The sequence below is a fragment of the Labrus mixtus genome, chromosome 2 (assembly GCF_963584025.1).
Source record: "Labrus mixtus chromosome 2, fLabMix1.1, whole genome shotgun sequence".
Taxonomy (NCBI): Eukaryota; Metazoa; Chordata; class Actinopteri; order Labriformes; family Labridae; genus Labrus; species Labrus mixtus.
In genome coordinates, this window is record NC_083613.1 from 18,992,063 (window position 1) to 19,014,938 (window position 22,876).

Sequence of the window (22,876 nt, forward strand, 5' to 3'; positions counted from 1 at the left end):
AAAGTTGTGGTTAAGTTTCAGAGTTGAAAATAGCTTGTGAAGCTTGTAAATGTACTCAAATATTTTCTTGGTGTAAAATAATACATCAAAATGTATTTTTTGACTGAATGTTGTATTAATCGGACCCTGAGAAGCAGTTAAGATTAACAAATTAGATGGAATGTAAAATGTAAAGTAAGGTACAAATTCCTCAAAAGTGGCGCACACTGCCTAAAACTGTTATTTGATCAATTATGCTCATGTTTTTAAGCTCTTGTAAGAATGTGTTGTTCATTTCCTTGCACTTCAAATAATCAGTGAAAAAGTGAAAAAAGGTTAGGCTAATTTAGTTTTTTTTTTTAGTACCCTTACTTGCCTTGGCCATCAATGATTCACCTCCCACCATGTCAAAATCGTACAGAAGATATTCCCGAGTCGTTCTGTCAAGCAACCTCAGCTCCACTCAGTTATTGGCTGTTTAACCTCCTCGTCAGCTAAGGGGGGGAGGATACCACGCGCTCAGGTTGGCAGAAGCCGCATACCAAATGTCTTCAGCTCGCTCCTTTGTCACACACGGAGGCGGCAGCAGCAGCAGCAGTTTATCCGTGCCGCACCCATTCTGCTCCATTGCGCGGATCACTGCGCGCAGGTAACAACCGCCTAAAAAAACTACCGGAAGCAAGGAGAAAGTCCAAACACAGGTGAAGGACACTTTTTCTGAACAAAGTTTGACTCATTGAGGACGGAAACAAATGGCTGAAACCGAGCCCTGATTGGAACAGATTTATCGACACAATAGGCTAAATCATTTTTTCCATCAGTCGCATTTTACAAAAGGGAGTTCAAAGTGCTCGTGGAGGTGACCTCAGGTAGACTACGTCCATACTCGACGAGGATCTGGATTTACTTGGCAAACGAGTTCGTATTCACAAGTATCCTAAAGGTGAGTTACGATTCTTCTCCCTCTTACAGCGTTTTCTATTTGTGTCAAATTATTACAGGCAAATTTTTTTTGAATGTGTGAAGTTGGAGAAGTTCCGTATAGGCCTACAGCAACAGGTGTGTTTGTGTGTTTTTGTGTTTTTTACTGTTCGTCTTTCGAAAGGTTTCATTAGTATATGCCTATGCTAAGACATCTGTCTCTGAAGTCTGGAGTTCATTACAGCTTGAACATCCCCATCACTGTCAGTTAGATCTTGCCCTTTCTGAGAAATGATGACATGTTTTAATCCTACAAAGAGATTTATGTCTCAAGAAGGGCTGTGTTGTTTTCTTCAACGCCAGATTGGAGATAAAACATTTGCACTGTAACTGCGTGAAGAAAGTACATGGCCTAGTTTACCGTCATCATGCTGTAAAATGCAGGTTACAGTTTAGAGCCTATAAATTGACAAAATATGCCCCAAATAGTCAAATGACATGGTAAGGTTTTACAGTGAACATTTCATAGTGCAGGTGTTACCTGTACAATGAAATGCAATCCAGAACAACAGTCCTGTTCTAAGTCTTTGTGGAGGTTGTGAAGTCCAGTTTTCGGTTACATTGTGTTGACTAATGGCGATTTCTCAGGTTGTAAATAGTAGGCTAGGTGTGTTGTGTTGAACTAAGGTAATAGTTTTTTGTTTTTTTTTACATTAACAGTCATCAGGGGTCATAAAACAATCTAACAGGATGCAATAGCCTAATATTGCATTTTAAGACATTAATTCTATTTTCATACATTTATGAATCTTTTAGTAGCCTAAATAAAATATCAGAAAACAGTCAAAAGAGACAAACTTGTGACTTTTTGTCAGGCACAGACACTAATTCAAATGACTTGCATTTAAAACAATATAGCCATGTTCATTTTGGCAGCTGTTTTAGATTTAGTCTTTAGACAAACATGCTAATTAGTCTTCGTCTCATTGTATAGTGTTTTACCCCTTTTATAGTTTTAGTCTTGTTTTTCGTGGACGGAGATGACAACTCAAAACATTTTAGTCCAGTTTTAGTCAATAAAAAGTCATGCCATTTTAATCTTTGGTCAAAACATTTTCTCTCTTTAAACTTTTTCTATAAGTCTATCACAGGTATCAGAAAGGAGACAGGTTGTATTAGCTGTTTTTCTAAACTCTCTTAAACATGTGCAAAACCTTGAACCCAGGTAAAGCACTAAAATGCAGCACACATAGGCCTACTACTGCTGCTGCTGCTGCTGCTGTAATATGAATATACTCATAATAAACTCACAGGGAACATATTACTGATCCATCAATAGCCTACTTTCAATTCTAAAACACAATATATTGTCAATACTGATATTTGCTACTTCAAATGGAGGTTCAAGTGGAGTTCTTTCAAACGAGAAAAGAGCTACAGATTTGACCTGATAAACAACTTTTTATTCATCTTTAAAAAAATACCATTCAGACTTTAGTGGAGACTATCGTAAGCTCGTTTCTGCTTGTTGTCACAACAGCTGCAGTGCTCTGCTTCACGTGTGCACACACACACATGCACACTCTCTCGACTGTTTACAAACGGATTACTTGCATATTTTGGGGGAAATATCATGGATGTTGAATGTCCCACAGTCCGCCACAAACATTTTAGTCCTGTTTCGCACGTTAATGAAAACCAAAAAAAGTGTTGTTAGAGTTTTTATTATCAAAGATCTTTCATCAGCATCGTCTCGTCTTCATCATGAAAAATCAACCTTGATGAACATTTATTGTCATTTTTTTTTTGTTAAGGCAATAAACACTCCAATGAAGTAGACAGTTTTCACAGCATTTTAAGATCTGAATCCAGCACTTTTATTTAAATTTTTACTTCAACTATAGAAAACTATCAGTCCAACATCACAGCTAGAGAAGACTATCTCTCCTTTTTTGGTATCAAGCCAAATGTGTCTAGTTCACTTTTAGACACTAACAGAACTACCAGAGCTGCCTCTGAATGTCCTGTCTGAATTATTTGTTCTTTGATGAGGTGGTTTTTGCTCATTATCATCTTTGAAAAAAAGATTTAAAGGCTGTTTTTCTTCATGCACAGTTCAGTTTGTACTTAGACCATTATATATTTAGAACTTTGGCGTCTTTGGTTGGAAGTAAATGTTATCTAGTAGCCAAATAGATTATTCAAAGTAAGGAATATGAAACAAGTTGTACTTAATCTTAGGTATTTCATTATCATCCATCTTGTTATTTTATTTTTGTGTTACCAAAAGTCAAAATAAGAACTTTCAGACTGATACAAGAAAATGATTTACTCCTGAATAAATTTACAGTTTATAGAGAAAGTGGCCGAGAAGTTCAGAAGGCTGCCTCCAACTGATTTTAGATCTACGAGCTCTATTGCTTTAAAGAGAAACATATTGAAATGTCATATAGATTGGATGAAATACCAGGGTGTCTCTTAGAAAGGCCTGCTTTGCCCAACAGACAGTAAAAAAACATAAAGACATTTGACCAGCAATGACATTAAACCCAGTAAAATAAGACATTCTCTGCTCTGAGAAGCAGGAACTAAAAGGTTTTGAGGGCATTTTGTTTTTTGAAAAGTTGAACTGTTGGTTTGTTTTGCTTTTTGTGGGTTTTTCTTGCACCCAAAACACCAAGAGAAACTGCTTGTTCGTGTAAACATATTTGGCTGTAAACATGATCTTAATGTAGATTCTTGCTATAAAGCTGTGCATGATTAGTGATAGTTAAGCCCACTATCATATAAAACAACTCACTGTGAGATCATAAAGTGAGCAGATGAGTTGTCAAAGACAAAGAGAAGAAGGGAAATACCGTATGTCTAACATTGTGTCAGTGAATCCTGTTTTGAACTCTTCTTAAACACTTCAGGTAAACAATCTGCAGTCTTACTCTGACATGCCTCCCTCCACGGAGATGATATTGAGATTTACAGATGTCAGATGCAGAGTTTTTAGGTGATATTTAGCTTGTTATTTTTGCATTTTGTGTCAACATATAATGTGAATTTAATCTTCTCCAGAAGTGTGTTTATTCTCTAGAAGTTTTCATCTTTTGTTACAATCGGGTAAGGTGAGGTAACTTTCATTGTACCCATAGGTAGATTTGGTTTTAGATTGGGTTTCAGTTCATGCAGGAAGTGTTTGTGCATGTGTCTGTCTGATTACATAGATAAAGGTAAAGCGCAGATGCTATACCCGTTGGTCCCAGCATTTGCACGTCTGTACTTCACAGCTGGATGGACGTGGTTTAGAGGGGGCCGTTAATTACAAAGAATGAACCCCTGAGAGAAAACTCCTGAGGAGGTGAGCAGAATTTTGGTTTCTACCTGGAATTAGAGGTTGAAACAGTCAACACCACCTCCTCTGCAGTATGGGTTTTAGTATCGGGTGTGTGTGCTGTAAATCTTTCCTATCGCAAAAAACTTGCTGACTGAAGTTGACATGCTGAGGATCTACTTTCAGAGAGAGGCAGAAAGCTAGGAGGAGGGAGAAGAAGAGACTCGGGTGTGGCTGCGCTGGTAATGACCGGTTTGCATTCAAACTAGTGTTTACTGATTCAACCCAGTCCATTCACACACAAACACAGGCATATGGTGCATGAAAACACACAGTCATACAAATGCAGGCCCCTATAGAGCCACACGGAGTGAAAGCACCACAGTGATGGCCTGGTGACCCATACAAGTAAAGGTTCTGTCACCTTTCTTTGGAAACAGACACACAGCTCGTACACAATAAGATCAAGGTTCAGGAAGTGTCAAAAGAAATAGAAAGTCTTTATTGTCATTATACTATTGTGGAACATTTGAAAAGCTTCACTTGAAAGTGCACAAACATACAGGCATCCACAGATACAAACAACTTGCATTCAAGTGAAATCAAAACCCTGTTCAGTTGTGATGGTTCAATAACGTACAAAATCAAACTCACCGCAAACAAAATCCAGATGCTCCAGATACCAAAATCATGTCCCTTGTCTTTAATATTCATAACACATATGCAAAACTACATTTATTCAATTCAGTTTTCTGATGCTCTCAATGCAAGGCATGTACTCGATGTATTTTTTTCTTGAAATGTACGCGGAAATGAGCCTCCTTCCGCAGCTGGAAACGGGTGTGATGAATTCATGATTTCTGTTGAAACTCTGCTGATTTAGATCTGGTTGTTCCACGCCGCGGTGTGCAGCTGCAGCTGCTAAAGTTCTAAACCTGTGGCTGCATAATCACTGTATGGATTCATATGTGTCTGAGAAGACTTTTTAAACTTTGATGACTCTAATTGCAAAAGGAAAAAGATCCAATAACACGTAACTTAGTCACTATAAATTCAGCCTTTAACACCTGTTGACTTGGCGTCTGTTGCTCACTGCATCAGTCCATCCATCGCGTACCTTTAGCTCATGAAGGAGTCATTCAGTTTGTCTTTGTATGCTGTAAAGAAGGGCAGTAAACAAGAACTGTGTTGCACTTATATGACAAAGAGCTTTGTGACCTTTGCTTCAGAAGTTACATGTGTTTAGTCTCACTTTACTGCTTTTTATTGACTGTTTGCAAAGTCCCTCGGAAAGGATGATCTAAGCTATTTGAAATTAGTTTTAGCCCTTAAGGTGCTCACTGAAAAGTTGTTGTAAAGCCGTTGCGTGACTCTTTGCTGAAAATATTATAAGTTTGGTTTTGTGACTGTTGGAAAACGTAAGAAGCTGTTCTTTACTTAAGTGAGTAAGATAAGTGTTGTCTCAAAAGATGGGACCGATCTGATCTTATATCGGTATCGGGTCCGATATGGGTGAAATTTTCAATATCGGACTGACGGCCACAATCCATGTCACTGATCAAGAACTATATGGTTGGGCACTTTAAACACTCTCAACTCTCGCTTTGAAGACATTCAGACTGAACTGTAAGAACTCGTCTCCATTACAACGTTCAGACGACATGGAACAGTTCCTTCTTTATGTTGAAAAGTACAATTCTTACACTTCAGTTTAAAAGATTTAATTTTGAAGCAGGTGTTGCTGCTTACTGTTTATTATGCAACGTCAGCGCAATGCAATGCTGGGTTTACCACAGCATCAGTATCGGTATCACTATGTATCGGAAACAGAAAAAAGTGGAACGTCTCTAGTCTAAAGACGGCTGGAGGCTGCTGGAACTGTTTTTTTTTTTAAACTAGAGAGAAACAGCCGACATAAGCCGAGAGTAGCCGATAGAGAAAAATAACAGTCATGCATGCCTGGTTTTCTCAAAGGCCTTTCAGGTTGTTAATGAAGCTAGAACTCTGTGTCGTCCCCCATCAGACTCTCCAAACTGGTAGTTAATAACAACGAATTGATCATTGAGGTAACTAGCCATCTGTTGTTCCATCCTAACTGAAAGAAGATAACCGGTGGCCAGTTGTGGTCATGTCTGTATGCGTCAGTTTCTATATGATCAGTACAGATGCGGAATCTTTTTCTCTTTATTGTGTTTCAGTCAGCCTCTTTCGCTGTGTCTGTTAGTTTCATTTCTGTAGGTGCCCTATGTAAAAGTACTGGTATCTGCGTCAGAGGGGAAATTATAGAGCAGTGAATTTCTCTTTTAACTTTCCACTGAAAAGATTTGTACAATAGATGTTGGTGATACAAATGTAACACAAATGTTTCCGTGTGACTTCCCCCTGGAACTATCTGGCTTGTTTTCGTAATATGAATATACTCATAATAAACTCACAGGGAACATATTACTGATCCATCAATAGCCTACTTTCATTTCTAAAACACAATATATTGTCAATACTGATATTTGCTACTTCAAATGGAGGTTCAAGTGGAGTTCTTTCAAACGAGAAAAGAGCTACAGATTTGACCTGATAAACAACTTTTTATTCATCTTTAAAAAAATACCATTCAGACTTTAGTGGAGACTATCGTAAGCTCGTTTCTGCTTGTTGTCACAACAGCTGCAGTGCTCTGCTTCACGTGTGCACACACACACATGCACACTCTCTCGTGCTTGACTGTTTACAAACGGATTACTTGCATAGTTTGGGGGAAATATCATGGATGTTGAATGTCCCACAGTCCGCCACAAACATTTTAGTCCTGTTTCGCACGTTAATGAAAACCCAAAAAAGTGTTGTTAGAGTTTTTATTATCAAAGATCTTTCATCAGCATCGTCTCGTCTTCATCATGAAAAATCAACCTTGATGAACATTTATTGTCATTTTTTTTTTGTTAAGGCAATAAACACTCCAATGAAGTAGACAGTTTTCACAGCATTTTAAGATCTGAATCCAGCACTTTTATTTTAATTTTTACTTCAACTATAGAAAACTATCAGTCCAACATCACAGCTAGAGAAGACTATCTCTCCTTTTTTGGTATCAAGCCAAATGTGTCTAGTTCACTTTTAGACACTAACAGAACTACCAGGGCTGCCTCTAAATGTCCTGTCTGAATTATTTGTTCTTTGATGAGGTGGTTTTTGCTCATTATCATCTTTGAAAAAAAGATTTAAAGGCTTGTTTTCTGGCCGAAAGCAAGCAAAGTTGAGGTATGATTGTCATGAAAGTCAGCTTAAAAGTTGAAGTCATTATCTCTTTAAGCTCTTATTTAAACACAACATCATGATAGTGACAGAGACAAAAAAGACAATCAGAGAGGTCAGCCACAGAGTTCACTGACTGTCCAAATGGGAAGGAAAGGAAGCGACTGTGTGTACACGACTTTGATCTGAAGGGTCTGGTGTCAAAGATCAACTGTAGTTCTTGTGCTCGGTTGACAGCTCATGTGCTGCAGAGGCCTCAACAGAAATCGAAAAAGACATGACGTGGTCTCCCACTTCTTTTTCTGCAAACCACACAGATGAGAACTTTTATACAGCTTAAGTCAGCGAAACACATCTCTATGTACCCACAACACAAACTCTTCTATTCATGTGCAAGTCAAGATTTCTTTTTGCACTTTCCTCAACTGTTTTATGTGTCCTTTAATCAAACCCTTCTCTCCCAGCCTCGTCCATTATTTCATTCTTAAGCCTCCAAAGTTCTCACTCTTTCTGCAAATTGTTCTGTTTTAGATTTCTCTCCCCGCACAACCCTCGGCTGGAGAGTGGGTCACTGAGGTTCCCTCCCTATGCGTGCATGTGTGTGTTGTGCATGTTTGGATTGAGATAGAGTTACATAGCTGGATTGTGTAATTGTGAGGTGTGTCTCTGCTGCAGGGAGCTGCTCTGCTGTTTCCATTGTCAACGAAGTGCAACTTGAAAGCAATGGTGCAGTGCAGTGTGCGTTGTGGCGCATCGCTGGCTTACACATGAAAACAGAGTGTGTGAGTGAGGGTTGTTGACTCAAAACGCACTGTACACCTCATGCAAGTTTACTGTAAATAGAGGATTAAAGCATGTTGCTGTGGGGCCACATTTGAAATGTGTCTTGAATTGAAGACTGGACTCTGCTGTGGTTGGTTTCAATTATAGCTTCACCGTCATGAAGCTCTTCCATGTTCCTGTCGTGACTTGTCAAGCCTGTATAGATGCTGCTCATTGAGCTCTACTTATATGATAATTACTGCTGCTGCTTATCAAGATGTTCTGGTTTAACATAACTAGCAAACAAGTAAGTTTGTGAATACACCTTTTTTTTCCTGAATTGGATTTTAAACATTGTTTGCATGTTTTTATTATTAGTAGTAGGCCTATTTGTTGTACCATTTAGTAGTAAAAGAAGCTGAAGACCTCATCCATTTCATCTAAAATCTGTTATGACCTCAAGTTAATAACAATACACTATAAGATATGTTTTCTCATAGTCCACTACACAGCTCCCACATTGCACCGTTGGTACATTTTGTGTTTTTTATTTTTTATATTTGACATTTTTAAATTCTATTTCATATAGTGTAATAGCTTCTTATACTGTATTATTTAAGTTGTTGCTAGCTCTGCGTTATTTCCTTGTTAATTGTTTAGCACCAATACACCAAGTCAAATTCCTTGTATGTGTTAATGTACTTGGCAATAAAACCCGATTCTGATTCTGATAACAGACTGATAGAATGTCCTTTATTGGCTATTTCAAACTCTGCAGCCGGAGAGCATTTTCCTTTCAAAATGGAAGCTTTGACTTTGTGGTTCAGTGCAAATACAAATGTCTGGTACAGCTTCCCTTTTTCATTTTAGCCATGTTTCATGTGTGGTTGTTTGTCCTGGACTGCTTGGTTGACCTGTTGCTCTTCTCATATTCTAATGTTGAATGTTATCAGCTGTTTTCAGTTTAGAAGTATAATTTTCAATCTAGACTTTTCACCAGCACTTTCCACAGACCTTGTTGTTGTTGTAGGTTTAGTGCTTTCTATAGTTGTCTTAAAACTAACACTTCTTTTCTCTGCAGATTACAGACCAGTGACTCCAGAGTTCCAGTGGAGGCCTCAGACTTGGATCCTTCCAGTCCTCACCTGTCCAGCTGATGGCATGCGGATCTCCAAACCATTGGGACGGGCGAGTCTGAATGAAGCCCTAAACTTTCCTCTCCGCCTCTCCTCTGCAACACCGCTCTCCTCTTTATCCCCTCTGCCTCTTCTCTGATCATCATCCACCTGACATCTCAACATGGACACCCAAACTGCAGACAAGGAGGGTTGCTACTACAACAGAAGCGTCAAGTTTTTCTATGAGGAGAGTGGGAAAAACATCAGCGACCACTGGCGAAAACGTGACTATGTGATTGTCACTCTGGGCATGACGGTCTGCTTCATCGTCATCTTCTCAAACCTTTTGGTCATGGGCGCCATTTTAAAGAACAGACGCTTTCACTTTCCCATCTACTACCTGCTGGGTAACCTGGCTTTGGCAGACCTCTTTTCAGGTACAACAGTTTTTTAATTTTCATAAAGTCTTTCCAGTGATGTAGTGGTGCCTAAAGAAGCGGCTATACTCTTAAATTGATCCTTAAATATATTTTTAAGTTGCTCTTCCAACAGAGGATAAACAGCCTCTGTTATAAACAGTGACATTGAAGACTACTCTTTACGCATATTTACTTAGTGTGTACTAGCCAAATAAAGACAGAGTAGGAAAGGTCATCCCTTCACCATCCTACGAAAAATAAATGCAATATACTGCTGAATATTTGTTAATCAGAGGAGATCTAAGTGGGTATACCCTATGGAGGATGAAAAACCCTATACCCTGTATATGTAGGGTACAGGGTGTATACCCTGCACTACACCGCTGAGTCTTACTTGAAATGATCGGAGAATGCTGCAAACCGAGGTCTGATAGAAACGATCTTTATTGTCTGTTTCATAAAAAACATTGAAAGGCAGTAAAGCAGGTCTTCAATAAACAAACAGACAAACACAATAAACACCATATAAAAACTCTACTCAAATAATGGTGGTAATAAAAAACTGTTACAGTAATGATAAATGATGTGTCAATTAGGCAAGCATTAAGCTCTGAAAGTACCCATTCTTAGTCTTATTGTCCCTTCTGATACTCCATCTTACTCTCGCACTTTGGCCGGTCAGTATGTGCTCGGTGTTTAATTGTATTCTTATGTTATTAAAATACTAGAAAAACAGTCTTAAATGATGCCTGGTTAACCCAACAGTCTGAGGAACCAAGCTTTGTCATTTTGTTAGCTCTCACTGAAGAATGAGATTTTCCACAGACTCATTTAATGAATGTAAAACACTTAGTCATCCTATTAAAACAGTTAGAATAGAAAACGTGATTGTGTTTTAGGCTGCTTGGATTTTATCTCGCACTATATGCCCTAAAGACATCAAAACCTGCTTCACTCTTTTTAAATGAAGCTATAATACTTAGGTTGTTTTTTTTTAATGCAGTGTTAATCCATTGTTCACTATTCTTCTTAAATATCTTCTGCAACAATAACTATGCACTATAGTATTGAAAACCAAGTGAAAACAATTTTGAAGTTGACATCCAAAAATGACTAGATAGTAAAATAGAGTATTATACTGTCACTTCTAGAACAGGTACATTTTAAATACCTAATAATTTTAGCATGCAAGCCTTAAAAGAACAAAATAAGCCACCATGTGAAGTGTTTTGTAGCTCTTTTCAATCCTTTGTGTGGTATTGACCGCGGACTTTCCTCTCTCCAGGTGTCTCCTACCTGCACTTGATGTTTCATACTGGTCCCTGGACCATTAAGCTGTCTAAGCACCAGTGGTTTGTGCGCCAGGGGCTGATCGACACCAGCCTGACAGCTTCGGTCTTAAACCTGCTGGCTGTGGCCGTGGAGCGCCATCAGACCATCTTCAACATGCAGCTGCATAGTAAGATGAGCACGCGGCGGGTCTTCGTCATCATGATCTTCATCTGGCTGGTGGCCATCGTCATGGGCCTGGTTCCCACCATGGGCTGGCACTGCCTGTGTGACCTGATTAACTGCTCCACCATGGCGCCCATGTACAGTCGCAGCTATCTGGTGTTCTGGGCCGGCCTCAACCTGCTCATCTTCTCCGTCATGGTGGCCGTCTACACCCGAATATTTGTCTATGTGAGGCACAAGAGCAAGCAGATGTCGCATCACACCAGCCAGATGAGGCACAGAGAGACTGTGTTCAACCTGATGAAGACGGTCTCCATGATCCTGGGTGAGGAAACACTTTTCTTTAACACAACTTAAAATACTGTTAACCTCAAGTACAATAACTCAGTGTGTGCTTTATGTCGATGTATGTATAACAGAGACAACAGAGTCTAGGGCTACAATTAACAATCGTATTACCCGGTCATTTTTGGGGGATTTATTACTCCGTCTGTGATACATTAAAAAAATGTCAATCACAATTTCCCAGACCCCAAAGTGACTTCTCCAAAGTGTTTCTTTGTGCAACCAGAAGTCTGACACTCAAACATTCTTCATTTAGTATCATGAATGGCAAAAAAAAAAAAAAGCAGCAACTTCAACATAGACTTCAACATTTGTAGTCCTTTATCAGAAAATTTGGAAATGCATGTCAATTCTTCAATTCAATAATGGACCAATCGGTGCAGCTTCACCTGTGTCATGTTCCACCTCGCAGCTTTAAGCAAAGTCTCAAACCTGTCAAAAAGACAGCATGTGTTGGAGGCTTTGCTGATAGAAGAGTAGCTTGATCAGGAAAGTGATTGAACGTGGGTATAGAACAGTGATCCCAGATCCCAGAAGATTGAACGAGCAATAATCTAACTTTAAGTGAGAACTGTTCATAATGCTCAGGGATGATGTGCTTTCATCTGGTATTTCCACTGAAAATCTATCTGTTGACAGACCAAACACAGAAATCTCTCCTTGTACTACAAACAAGGTATACTTACATGAAGAGACATCATTAAACAGACTAAAAGATGGTTGTTGGAACTTACAAATTGTACAGAGATTACTACATATTGCTATGATGCTCAGATGTTGCCATGTTAGGGGCAGACAGCACACACACACACAGAACACACACACACACACACACACAGAACACACACACACACACACACACACACACACACACACACACACACACACACACACAGGCATGCAGGCTTCTCTCTCCGCACGTCTCTACTTGTTAAAACAGACTTTACTCCCCCAACATATCACTCCTTCTCCTGCCCTGATTTCTCTTGTTTTCTGCTGCACTTGTTTGCTCCTCTCCTCTCTCTTTTCCCAGCCTCCCCAACTCTCCGGCTCTCGCATTTTGAACTTTCGATTAAATTCCTCAAAGTTTTTAAAATGTTACTTGTCTTTCTCCCGTCGCCAAGCAGCCAGTATTCAGCACCTCTGGCATGTGAGGAGGGCGAGGAAAACCCCGAGCATGCCCTGACAGTGAGCTGCATAGTTCAGTTCCTGTGACAGAAAACAGCTCCTCTCCTGAAAATACGACACCACCACACATCAGTCTTCTATGTTTGCGAGGACCGCCTCAAAGGTTTTGACCTTGACGTTGAGGTCTTTTTTTTTTTTCTCAATATAATTGGGATATATTGGCTTTTTGTCATGCCGTCAAATTCCTCTCTCAGAGTTAAGACTTGGGTTCAGATTTTAATGTGAGGATCGGCATGTAGTTGTGACACTTAAGGTTATGGTCAGGGACTGAGGAATGCATTACACACTGTTCATGTATGTGTGTGTGTTACCACATCGTTTCCGTCTGTAGCCCATGCGTTTACATTATCCAGCTCTGAACGTGCTGCGTGTGTGTGTGCACATAATGAATTCCTGAGCTGCCTCATCGAGTATTATGATAATGAAATCTGATCATACAGACTAAACCCAGTCCACATGCCAACATGTTATGTATCTCTGTGTGTGTGGGTGTGTGTGTGTGTGTGTGTGTGTGCGCACATTGTCCAGATAGGAATTAACAGTACATTCCCTTTCTCACCTAGCTGCCCTTCTTCTTCTTCTTCTTCTTCTTCTTCTATCCTCCTCTTTTATATTTGACTCCTCTTGTTGATTTTCACTGTTATTACAAGTCTCCTAACAACCGTATGTACTCTCCCTCTCCGTCCTCCCCCATCAGGCTGTTTTGTGCTCTGCTGGACGCCCGGCCTGGTGGTGCTGCTGCTCGATGGTCTGGGCTGCGACAAGTGCAAGGTGCTGCGCTACGAGAAGTACTGCCTTGTGCTGGCGGAGTGCAACTCCTTCGTCAACCCCATCATCTACTCGTTCAGGGACAAAGACATGAGGAGGACCTTCAAGGAGATCCTGTGCTGCCTATGCCGACGGCGCGGCAATGCAAAGAGCAGCTCTGAAGTGCATTTTAACACCCTGGACCGCGAGGTATTGTCTGAGAGCAATGAAGACAGCAATCACAAACAAAACAACCACTCGCACTAAGGACTCTTAAAGAGAAATCACACTGAGAACCAAAACTAAAAGTATGACCACTACAGTCACCAGTCTTTGCAGCTTTTTATGACCAACTAATAAGATGGTCACTATAAAATGTCAGGTTACCTTTAAATTCAGCTCCTTAGCTGCAGTCTTACCTTTCACTCCAAAAAACCCCTTTTTTTTCATAGTAAAGACAAAGATGAAACCTCTGGCCATTCCCATTGAAAAGAAACTTCCACTTACCCACCCTGTGCATTAGCAAGTATTTTACAAGTCAGTCAACCATTCATTTAAATGTTCTGATTCACTCATCCTGCTCTCATGGCCTCTTTCTGTTTTATTTTTATGTACACAACCCATCCAGCACTGGCAGCTAGCTGGTAAGCATAGTGTAGCATTTTAAAATGTTTTAGTGACTAAAGACCCTCAAATAATCCCTTTTTAGTTGATATTAGACTTTATTTGGTCGACAGATAGACAAATCCAAATGAAAGCTTATGTTTCTACTTAACTGCCTTTGTTCAAATCAGAAACTAAAAGAGATATGTTGATTATTCAGTGTTGTGTTAAGACTGTTTCTGCAGCACCAAAGTGGCCACCCAAGTTTTCTATTGCAGGCTTAAGGAGACATCATTGTGGTTTTCTTTCTTTTTCTTTTTTTAGTTAGATTTTGAGTCAAGGTTTTCTCACTCAGTACTCTGGAGTACTTAACTCCACCACCTTTTCGACAAAAGGAATACGACACATTTTAAATGCAATGCAACATAGAATCCTCTAAAAAAAAAAAAAACAGTTTAAACTGAATATCATTTCGTCCCCTGGAAAAAGCTAAAAACACAGATCATGAGCTTTGCATATAAAGCAGGATTGCACCTGATGCTTCTTACCACTAAACAGACTGTCATTAGATTCAAATGTGGGGATGTATAGTTAGAAAGTGACTAGGTATACTATAGTTAAACTTTGCTAAACTGTTAAGTCATTGCTGTTAACTTTTTGTCTGTCATGCTTTGACCAAATCTAAATAAATGTGCTTCTGCTGTCTAGGCGCTCTAAACACTGTTGAATATGAAACTTCCTTCTTTTACCTCTGTTGTCCTGCAGTATGACTGTAACCACTGGAGTTAGAGAGTCGGTAACTTCTAACAAATGATGCAGTGTTTTAGTCAGCCGTCTGCTGATGCGTCTTTAGCAGCACGGCTTCAAGTTTGAATTCATTGTTGAGCTCTGTGTTGCCTAATGCAATGCTAATTAACAACTGTAGATCAACTAGTGAGCAAATACAAGCATGGAACACACACTGCGCTCACAGAGGTGCAGATTTCATTGTTGTCCAACAAGGAGTGTGGGTGTTGCACCTTTATTCCTCAAACCTGAGTGTGCAGAACCCCGAATTTGGTTTCATCTTCTCAATCTATCACCACAACGTTCAGATTTAGATAAAACAATTACATCAGGTAAAAAAGGTGCCCTTTCTTTAATTCTTCAAGTATTCAAGTCAAGTACAGGTCAAGTATTTTGTATCAAGTATTTTGGTACTTGTGGAAAAATGGACATGTGTTTTGATCCCCTGAGCTGAACAAAGACAGTGAAAGAAATACACAAGTAAAATAAAGTGTTGTAATTGTCTAAGTAAACTTTTCTATAGATTTGGTGAACTTCAACTGTAGCAGCACTCTTTATGTTAGTTCTTGAGCGTGACCTGTTTTCCCCTCTGCCTTTATATGAATTACATCAGATTTGCATGACAATTACGAGCACACATTGTGCTCTTTGTTCCCGCAAACGTTATATTTTGTTGTGAAATTATTACTGCATGAGAAAGCTATATTATGAGCAAACCAAAATCACTTTTTTGCGCAATAAATCTTTGGAGTGTTCTCTGTCATCAACAGATGTTCACAATAATAGCTTTCTCACACAGTTTTCTGGAACCTGCAGACTGCTGCTCAATTGGGGAGGTCTCTGATTGGCTCTTTAGGTTCCTATCTGGTCTGTAGTACGAGTACTTGCATGACTGGGCAGCTGAATGAATCTACCGGGCAAAGGCCCAGTGGCTCAATAAGAGTCAGGAGACCCTTAAAAACTGAAACGCTACTCAAAGTCCGTTATCATTTGTTGTTTGAAAGATAGATAGATACTTTAAAGCCATGAAAGCTAATGAAACAACACCTAACAGCCACTAAGAGCCACAAAACAAGAAACGAGGAAATACGAATGACTATAAAAGGTTCAAATATATGCAAATGAGCAGAGAGAGGCACGGAACCCTTGTACAAAAAAAAATACAAACGGTGATGACCTCGATCAAAGCCCTCTGATCTCATAAAACGTTAATGTCACACTGCCTCGTACTGTAAACACGTTTATATAGTGCAATTACACAAATGCCCGGAATCACCGCGCTGTCTAACGTTGCTTAGTTTATACGGCACACCACATTTGGATGTCCTCTGTGAGCTGTTTGCTAATGTGTGTATGCAAGTGCGTGTTTGTCAGATTGCGTGCTCTTGTTAAACGTGTCCAGATGTGTGCTTGTGGTTGGAGTGGGTCATGCTCCTTGCCACATTTCCTCTGACTTGTTATTCTGGCATGTGTGTATGTTGGAGGCATGCTCTCACACACACACACACACACACACACACACACACACACACACACACACACACACACACACACACACACACACACACACACACACACACACACACACACAGAGACATGTAGGCTGGACTGTTAGCAGGAAGTGTGATCTTTTTATTTTTAGTGTGAATATTGTTTAATTTCTCTCTTGTTGGTGACATTAGATTAGAAAAGATGGAGGAGGAGATTGTTCGGACAAATGTGCATGTTTTTGTGTGTTTTGATAATAAAACGTGCAGGGACTAATACGTTTAAAAGGAAGTAAAACATTTATAGATGTTGAACAATTATTATCTATAAACACTCCTGAAGGGAGTGCCATTGAGGAATCTTTTAAGGGGATATGTTTTTATTCAAAATATATTCTTTGCCTTTAGGATTCACATAAATCAATACGATCATGCTTACCGTTTTCATACTATTATAGGCTAAGTGTTGTTTTGACAGTTTAGAAACGTGTTCATATTGTTCTGGGTTTATTTTTGTACAACATTGTTACAACTAATACAAATAAATGCCTACATCGACCTACATTTATGCTGTCTGCTCTCGTCTGTCTGCAGCATGCTTGCTTTTGCGATAACCAGTCGAATATTCATTTTGGAATCATGTCAGACTGTGTGGAAATGTTTTAGGAATAAACATGTTTTTTTCTATCTTTCTCTCTGAGCTTGACTTTTCTCTTTTTGCTAGTTCAGACACGACTAACCCAATTTCTTCTGTTCTCTTTTCCCTGCTTCACCTAATCCCTGCTCCTTTGTTATTTCTCTCCCCCCCCCCCCCCCCCCCCCTCCTGATTCCTCACCTCGTTCCAACTCCCTCCTCACACTCTTATCTGTCTCTCCACCTCTTCAGAAGTATAAGTCTCGTATCACCGAGCTGACAGAGAGGAGCAACGGGACGCTTCTCATCCGCCAAGGCTCAGAGGACACGCCTGTCTCCTCAGAAAAGTGGAAGTAATGCATACAACCACAAACTTTCAACACGAGACAGAGTGCAGACGGACACTTTACGATGAAATCCTTCCATCTGTGCATGTACACGTACACAAGCCACAAGACCTCAGAGTGTGACAGGGTCAGAAACTGTTTATTCTATAGGTAAAGTTTAGATTTGATCTCAGTACTCAATGGTTATACTTTTTGTTGTCTTCATCACTGGGCAGGAAGACCTTGGAAACTTCTAACAATCGGCTAACATTACCTTGAAATACAAATGTAGTTGGCAGAAGAGGCTGATTTGCACTCTGTCGTCGCCTTTCAGCAGAAGAAAGGAGAATAACCATCCATTACTCATCTATTCTAAACAACATGGGGGGACGGTGGCGAGCTTACATCCTGTTGAGACATAAATGAAGCTCCATTGTTTTCCCCTAAACACATGCTGTTGTAAGAGAGAGGTCAGAATAACTGGAAGAAACTGGCAATGCGTGGAAGAACTGACTGATAATGTGTTTGTCTTTATGTCATCTAGTTGAATTTAGTTTGAATAGGTTCTGTATCAAATGGCTTCAGCTTGTATCCTCTAATCATGAGGGTCATAATGTTCAGTGTGTTGAAACTGTTACAGAGCTGTTTGAGCCACCATGTGATCTTTTTCAAACTGCAGTTGTAGTTGCTGTTGAAATAGTCCGCATTTCTGTTAATCAGACACACTCTAATTGATAAATGAAGGTAGGAAAAATGACTAGAATTATCCCCAATCCACCCCACACAACCAAAATCAAAACAGTTTCAACATAACATTGGGATTTAGTAGAGTCATTGTAACTTTATCTATGAAATGACATCATACATTAAGACTTTTAAGATGCTGTCAGAGGCCACTTCAGCTTCACATGAAACAAGTGCCATGATGTCCTGGGCCCAGTTGTTCAAAAGTAATCTGTCCCAAAAACGATCAGATTGTATACAATCTCAAAACTTTTTTTTTCTTTAAGAAAAAGGGATTAAGACTAAGGATTGGATTAGGCAGTACAGCCGTGGTTTAGCCACTTACTGTATAACCCCAGTTTGTGTTGTATATAACTTTACAGTGAGATGACTTTGAATACAATCAAATTACAAGGTTTTTAAATGATCTTTTGTGATTATCATTTTTTAAATATTTTGCTTTAAAATAGCTGAATCCATACAATGACATTGTCGATAAAGTAGCCATTAAGATAAAGATGATCAAATGTTCCTCATCATAAATTAACCAAGTAACTCAATATTTGTAGAAAAAGATATTTAAAGCAGCTCTTTTAGTTTGTGTTGATTTTGGTTCCCCCCTGTGGTCAAGGCATGTCGTTTGAAGTTCCTTTTAGAGCACAGGTAAAGCTTATCCAATCCAGTTTGTATTTGAAACACCAAAAGTTAGCTGGATTACAGTACCTGATCCTGATGAGGAAAAGAAGTGGATTTCCAAATCCGGATAATTTGAAATCCCAAATAAAGCTTTTGAACAATCGGGCCCTGGGTTTAATAAAGAACTGTTAGTTTGTTGATTATTAAATCGTTAACCACTGTTATATTGATTTTCACAGACTTTAGTATTACATCGGGGTTTCCAGGTTGTTAAAAATATGTAAATTATGCTGTTTAAACGAGCTGGTTTGTTTATGCAGAACTTCAAGAAATGTGTGTCCTATCTTTTAAAGAGGGTGAAAACTATCTGATGTTTAATTTTAAATTTTTCATCAATTGCACTGACCACACATCGTGGATTAGATCCTGTTTGCAGTGCAGGGGTTTCAACTCATCACAATTGTTTCTTTTTCTAGTTTAAGATTGCAGGCTGTCCCTTCTCCAAACATTAGTTTTTCATATGCACGTTTTCATTCGCTGTTTGCTACTGACACTTTGGCAAATGCTCTCTGTGCTTTTGTAAAATGATTGTGATATAAACCTTTATTTATGATCACAGTAACTGTAGATATTATGTACAGTATTTAGTGTTCAGTTTGGAAGATTTGCCATGTCAAAAAAAACATTAAAGGACATACATCTAGTCTTATGGATCAAACCGAGACATGTGTTTAATTCTAAATGATTCGACTGAGCAAACAAGACAAGTAAGAGATGATATGAAGCTTTCAGAGTTGACACATTACAGCAAATTGATGCTAATATTGCATTGAACTGATGTCAAGATGTTAGTAGGAAAGAGCCTTCCAAGGAGTTTTCTCTCAGAAGCTTTGGTTTCCGCAATTCGTGCAAATCTCAATGAGTCTGTTCAAAGAGACTTCTGCTACTTTTAATCGTCAATCCGTCTCATTTTCTTACAGTTTTTCCTTGACTGAGGTAAAGAAAACATATTGTTGAGCCCCGAGCTCTTTCCCAGGTTCTTCATCTGCTCTCCTCCGCCCGTCTCCTTCCCTCCTGGTGAAGTTTTCTGCATCGCCTCCTTCCTCATGTTCCCCAGAGAGAATCTTTTCAGTGATATTGGCTCTTTCTTGTCTGTTGGCAGAGAGAATCTCTTCTGGGAATGTTTCTCCTTCCTCAGGTTATCCAGGTTCAGTTTACCCAGGACACTCTTCTTCTTCTTCTTCTTCTTGCGTTTGTTATTTGGCAGCGCCCCCTTCAGGTCACTCCAGGCTTTGTTCAGAGACGACTTTTTTTTCTTCCTCTGCCAGAAAAATGTTTGCTTAGAGGAAGAACCACCCATCACCAGCGTGTGCCTGCAGGAGGATGAAAAATGTCATCAACAATGGCGGTGCTAGACCACTTTTACTGAGGGGGCCAAACTGGGGCCAGTTGTTTTATCAGAGGGGAACATTAAACCCAGGTCAAAAATAGACAGAGATGATCACTTTAAAAATATATATATATTATGCCAAATAATAGTGCACATCATTAAATGCCACAACATAAAATACCATGATTAATATTTGTTTCAGTATTTAATACTAGATTGTGAATCAAATACTGTGTATGTGTTATGAGGGGGGGCTCTTCCTTTTGGAGGGGTGGCCACAGGGGGGACCAAGCTCAGTGTTACAGGGGCACTGGCCCCTGCCTAGAACCGCCCATGGTCATCAACCTTTGTCATTAAACACGAGCGTAAAAGCCCAGGAGGCGATGACAAACTGTACACAACCATTGAAGGGCTTTGATTCCAATCTATTAAAGTGCAAGTCTGAAAGGTAATGAACATAATACACAAGTGTTTTTAAGGTGTGCAAATTCACATTTTAATTTAATGCCAAATATATATTTGAAATATATATATTCAAGTTTTCAAAGAAGGGGGGACTTTTTGTGACTTATGGACAGAACTTTTGGGGGAAATAAAAGCTTGGGACTCCTGATCCCACTAAAGGAGTCCATGGGGGGAAATTAAACCACTTTATGAGAACCACACACGTGTTGACACATGTATCAGCATTAGTTTTGTTCACTACATGACTTTTATACAAAAACAAAATTATTATTATTGTTTTGTGAAGTGACACATCACAGACTTGACAAAATAAGACATAATGACAAATAAAAAAACTAAAGGTAAAGGGGAAACACGTTTTGTATGATGCCCAAAGCTAGAATTGAATCCAACATCAATCCTCAGAAAGAAGTCAACATGTACCCTTGTTTACACATCACACAAAAACAAACAATAGCCTCCAGAACAAAAAGTGTTCTTACTCACCCGGTTGCTCTCAGCTGTCTGTCTTGCAGTTTGTTTTTGTCCTGCGGGTCCTGAGCTACAAACGGACCCTAAAAAAACTCAAAACGAGGAGTCTCTTCTTATCCTTGTCATCATGTAAGCTTTGATGAGCCAGATGAGATGGCGACAGATTCTACATCTGAACCAGTGCAGAGAAAAACAGAGAAGAACTAGCTGACCTTATTTCCTGAAATCTTTGAGCCTACCAAACTGGTTCAGTGACATTCCCAAAAAAATTGACTGTGCTTCAGTTTCTTCTGTTTCAGAGACACTTTAAATGTCATCAGACTCTTATTGCATGTTAATGTCATTATAGTTGTGTTCAACAGTGTAATCAAGTTCTTTTAAAGGTCCCCCCCCCCCCCCCCCCCCCCAGCAGGTACTTTGACTCGTCATAGCAGGGCAGTTCAGGTGTTACAACTTAACTAAACTTTTAACACCTTTTTTTTGTTTTTCCTACTGTGATGTGACAAAATTACAAACACAAATTAAACATCCATCTGTAGGCCACAGCAAAACTAAGTAACATTTTGTTTCAATGTTCAGAAGTGTTGTTTAGTGCGAACCTACAGCATATTGTGATAAAAAAATAAAGTAACATGCTGGCTGTTCAGGTGCTGACTAGAGTCAAACTAGAGAGCGCTGTTGGAGCGTCTTTCCAAATGAGTGATGAAAAGATGCTGGAAATGTTATTTATGGTCCTGGTTGTTCAAATGTGGTCCAGCAGGATAAAGCTATCAGAGTGGATCAAATCTTGAAACTGGGTTGTTCAAAAGGGAAACAAAAGAGATTACATAATAAGATAAGATCGAATCCTCTTTTTCTTTTATCAGGATAAAACCTTCAGTTTGTGGTTTACAAAACTTTTGAGTTATATTGAAAGTACCTGATCCAAAATCAGGATTCCCAGCAGAGGTGGATCAGGTTGAACCTGTCCAGTTTTTCCTTGGAAAAGGATGACAGTGAGCTGGGTATCACGTGATTCCGGACCGAAAAAAGAGTGGACCAAATCTTTCCTGTATAAGTTAAACCATTGGAACAACTGGGCCATGTGGTTATACATCTGCCCCGTTAGTTTCTCTTGTATGACACTCATCTTAAACATCTTTATTTTCTAACAGGAGGGGAGTTCATAAGAACAAGTCTCTCTGCTTCCTGTGGTTTTTGGTTTTCTTTTGTTGGTTTCTGTGTGTTAACTTCTTTCACTGAAACTAAGAGAAATAACAAGTTGCATCATCCTCTTTATTTTTTAAGTCTAATCTTGTTAACTCCATTGGATACATAAAATGTTGGTGATCTTTGATAGTTTGAGGCACTTCCTAACCGTAATTTGAATGCACTTTGACTTTCTGATCCTGAGCAACGAGTTAAACATTTTACAGTGGTTGTGCAGTTTTTTGTGTCTCTGAGGTTTTGTGTCAGACTTTTTTTTTTTACCACTTCAAAAATGCTTACAGGGTCTAAATGATGACTGCTGTGTTTTGTTGTCTAGTGTTGCTACACCAGAGGTCTGAATGTTATTTCGTTTTCAGCCACCTTGAACATGTCTGCTAGGATAAAGATCAAGACAAAAAAAACAAAAACATTTCTTCTTAGAATTCATTAGATTTTGTACACAATGCATGAAATAAACATGTTTCTTAACACACTGTAGTTTAATTTATCCATATTTGACGTATATGATGGCATGGACAGGTACTTTTCCAACATATCTGCACAACATTACTCTACTGCTTTAACAATGTATTATATCAGAATCATTTTTGCTAAGATGCTGTGCTCCTTTCTTTCTAAAATAGTAGCTGTTGTTGGTT

The 22,876-nt window shown here is 39.2% G+C and overlaps 1 protein-coding gene across 2 annotated transcripts; it reads left to right on the plus strand.

The window, feature by feature from the left end:
- Positions 1–529: 529 nt before the first annotated feature.
- Positions 530–19,425, plus strand: lpar2b (lysophosphatidic acid receptor 2b). Of its 2 annotated transcripts, none has more exons than XM_061054697.1 (5): positions 530–922; positions 9,318–9,791; positions 11,059–11,553; positions 13,459–13,718; positions 17,271–19,425. In XM_061054697.1, the coding sequence occupies exons 2-5, from the start codon at positions 9,536–9,538 to the stop codon at positions 17,373–17,375; spliced, it is 1,116 nt and encodes a 371-aa protein (XP_060910680.1). In that variant the 5' UTR covers positions 530–922; positions 9,318–9,535; the 3' UTR covers positions 17,376–19,425. The 2 variants fall into 2 exon arrangements, with proteins under 2 accessions (XP_060910680.1, XP_060910681.1); XM_061054698.1 differs by having other exon boundaries at positions 13,459–13,691.
- The last annotated feature ends 3,451 nt before the right edge of the window (positions 19,426–22,876 follow it).

Excerpts from the sequence above, each read along its gene's own strand:
- lpar2b (XM_061054697.1), top strand. The coding sequence starts at position 9,536 with ATGGACACCCAAACTGCAGACAAGGAGGGTTGCTACTACAACAGAAGC. Across the intron at positions 11,554-13,458 it reads GACGGTCTCCATGATCCTGG|GCTGTTTTGTGCTCTGCTGG; the intron begins GTGAGGAAACAC and ends CTCCCCCATCAG. Across the intron at positions 13,719-17,270 it reads TTAACACCCTGGACCGCGAG|AAGTATAAGTCTCGTATCAC; the intron begins GTATTGTCTGAG and ends CCACCTCTTCAG.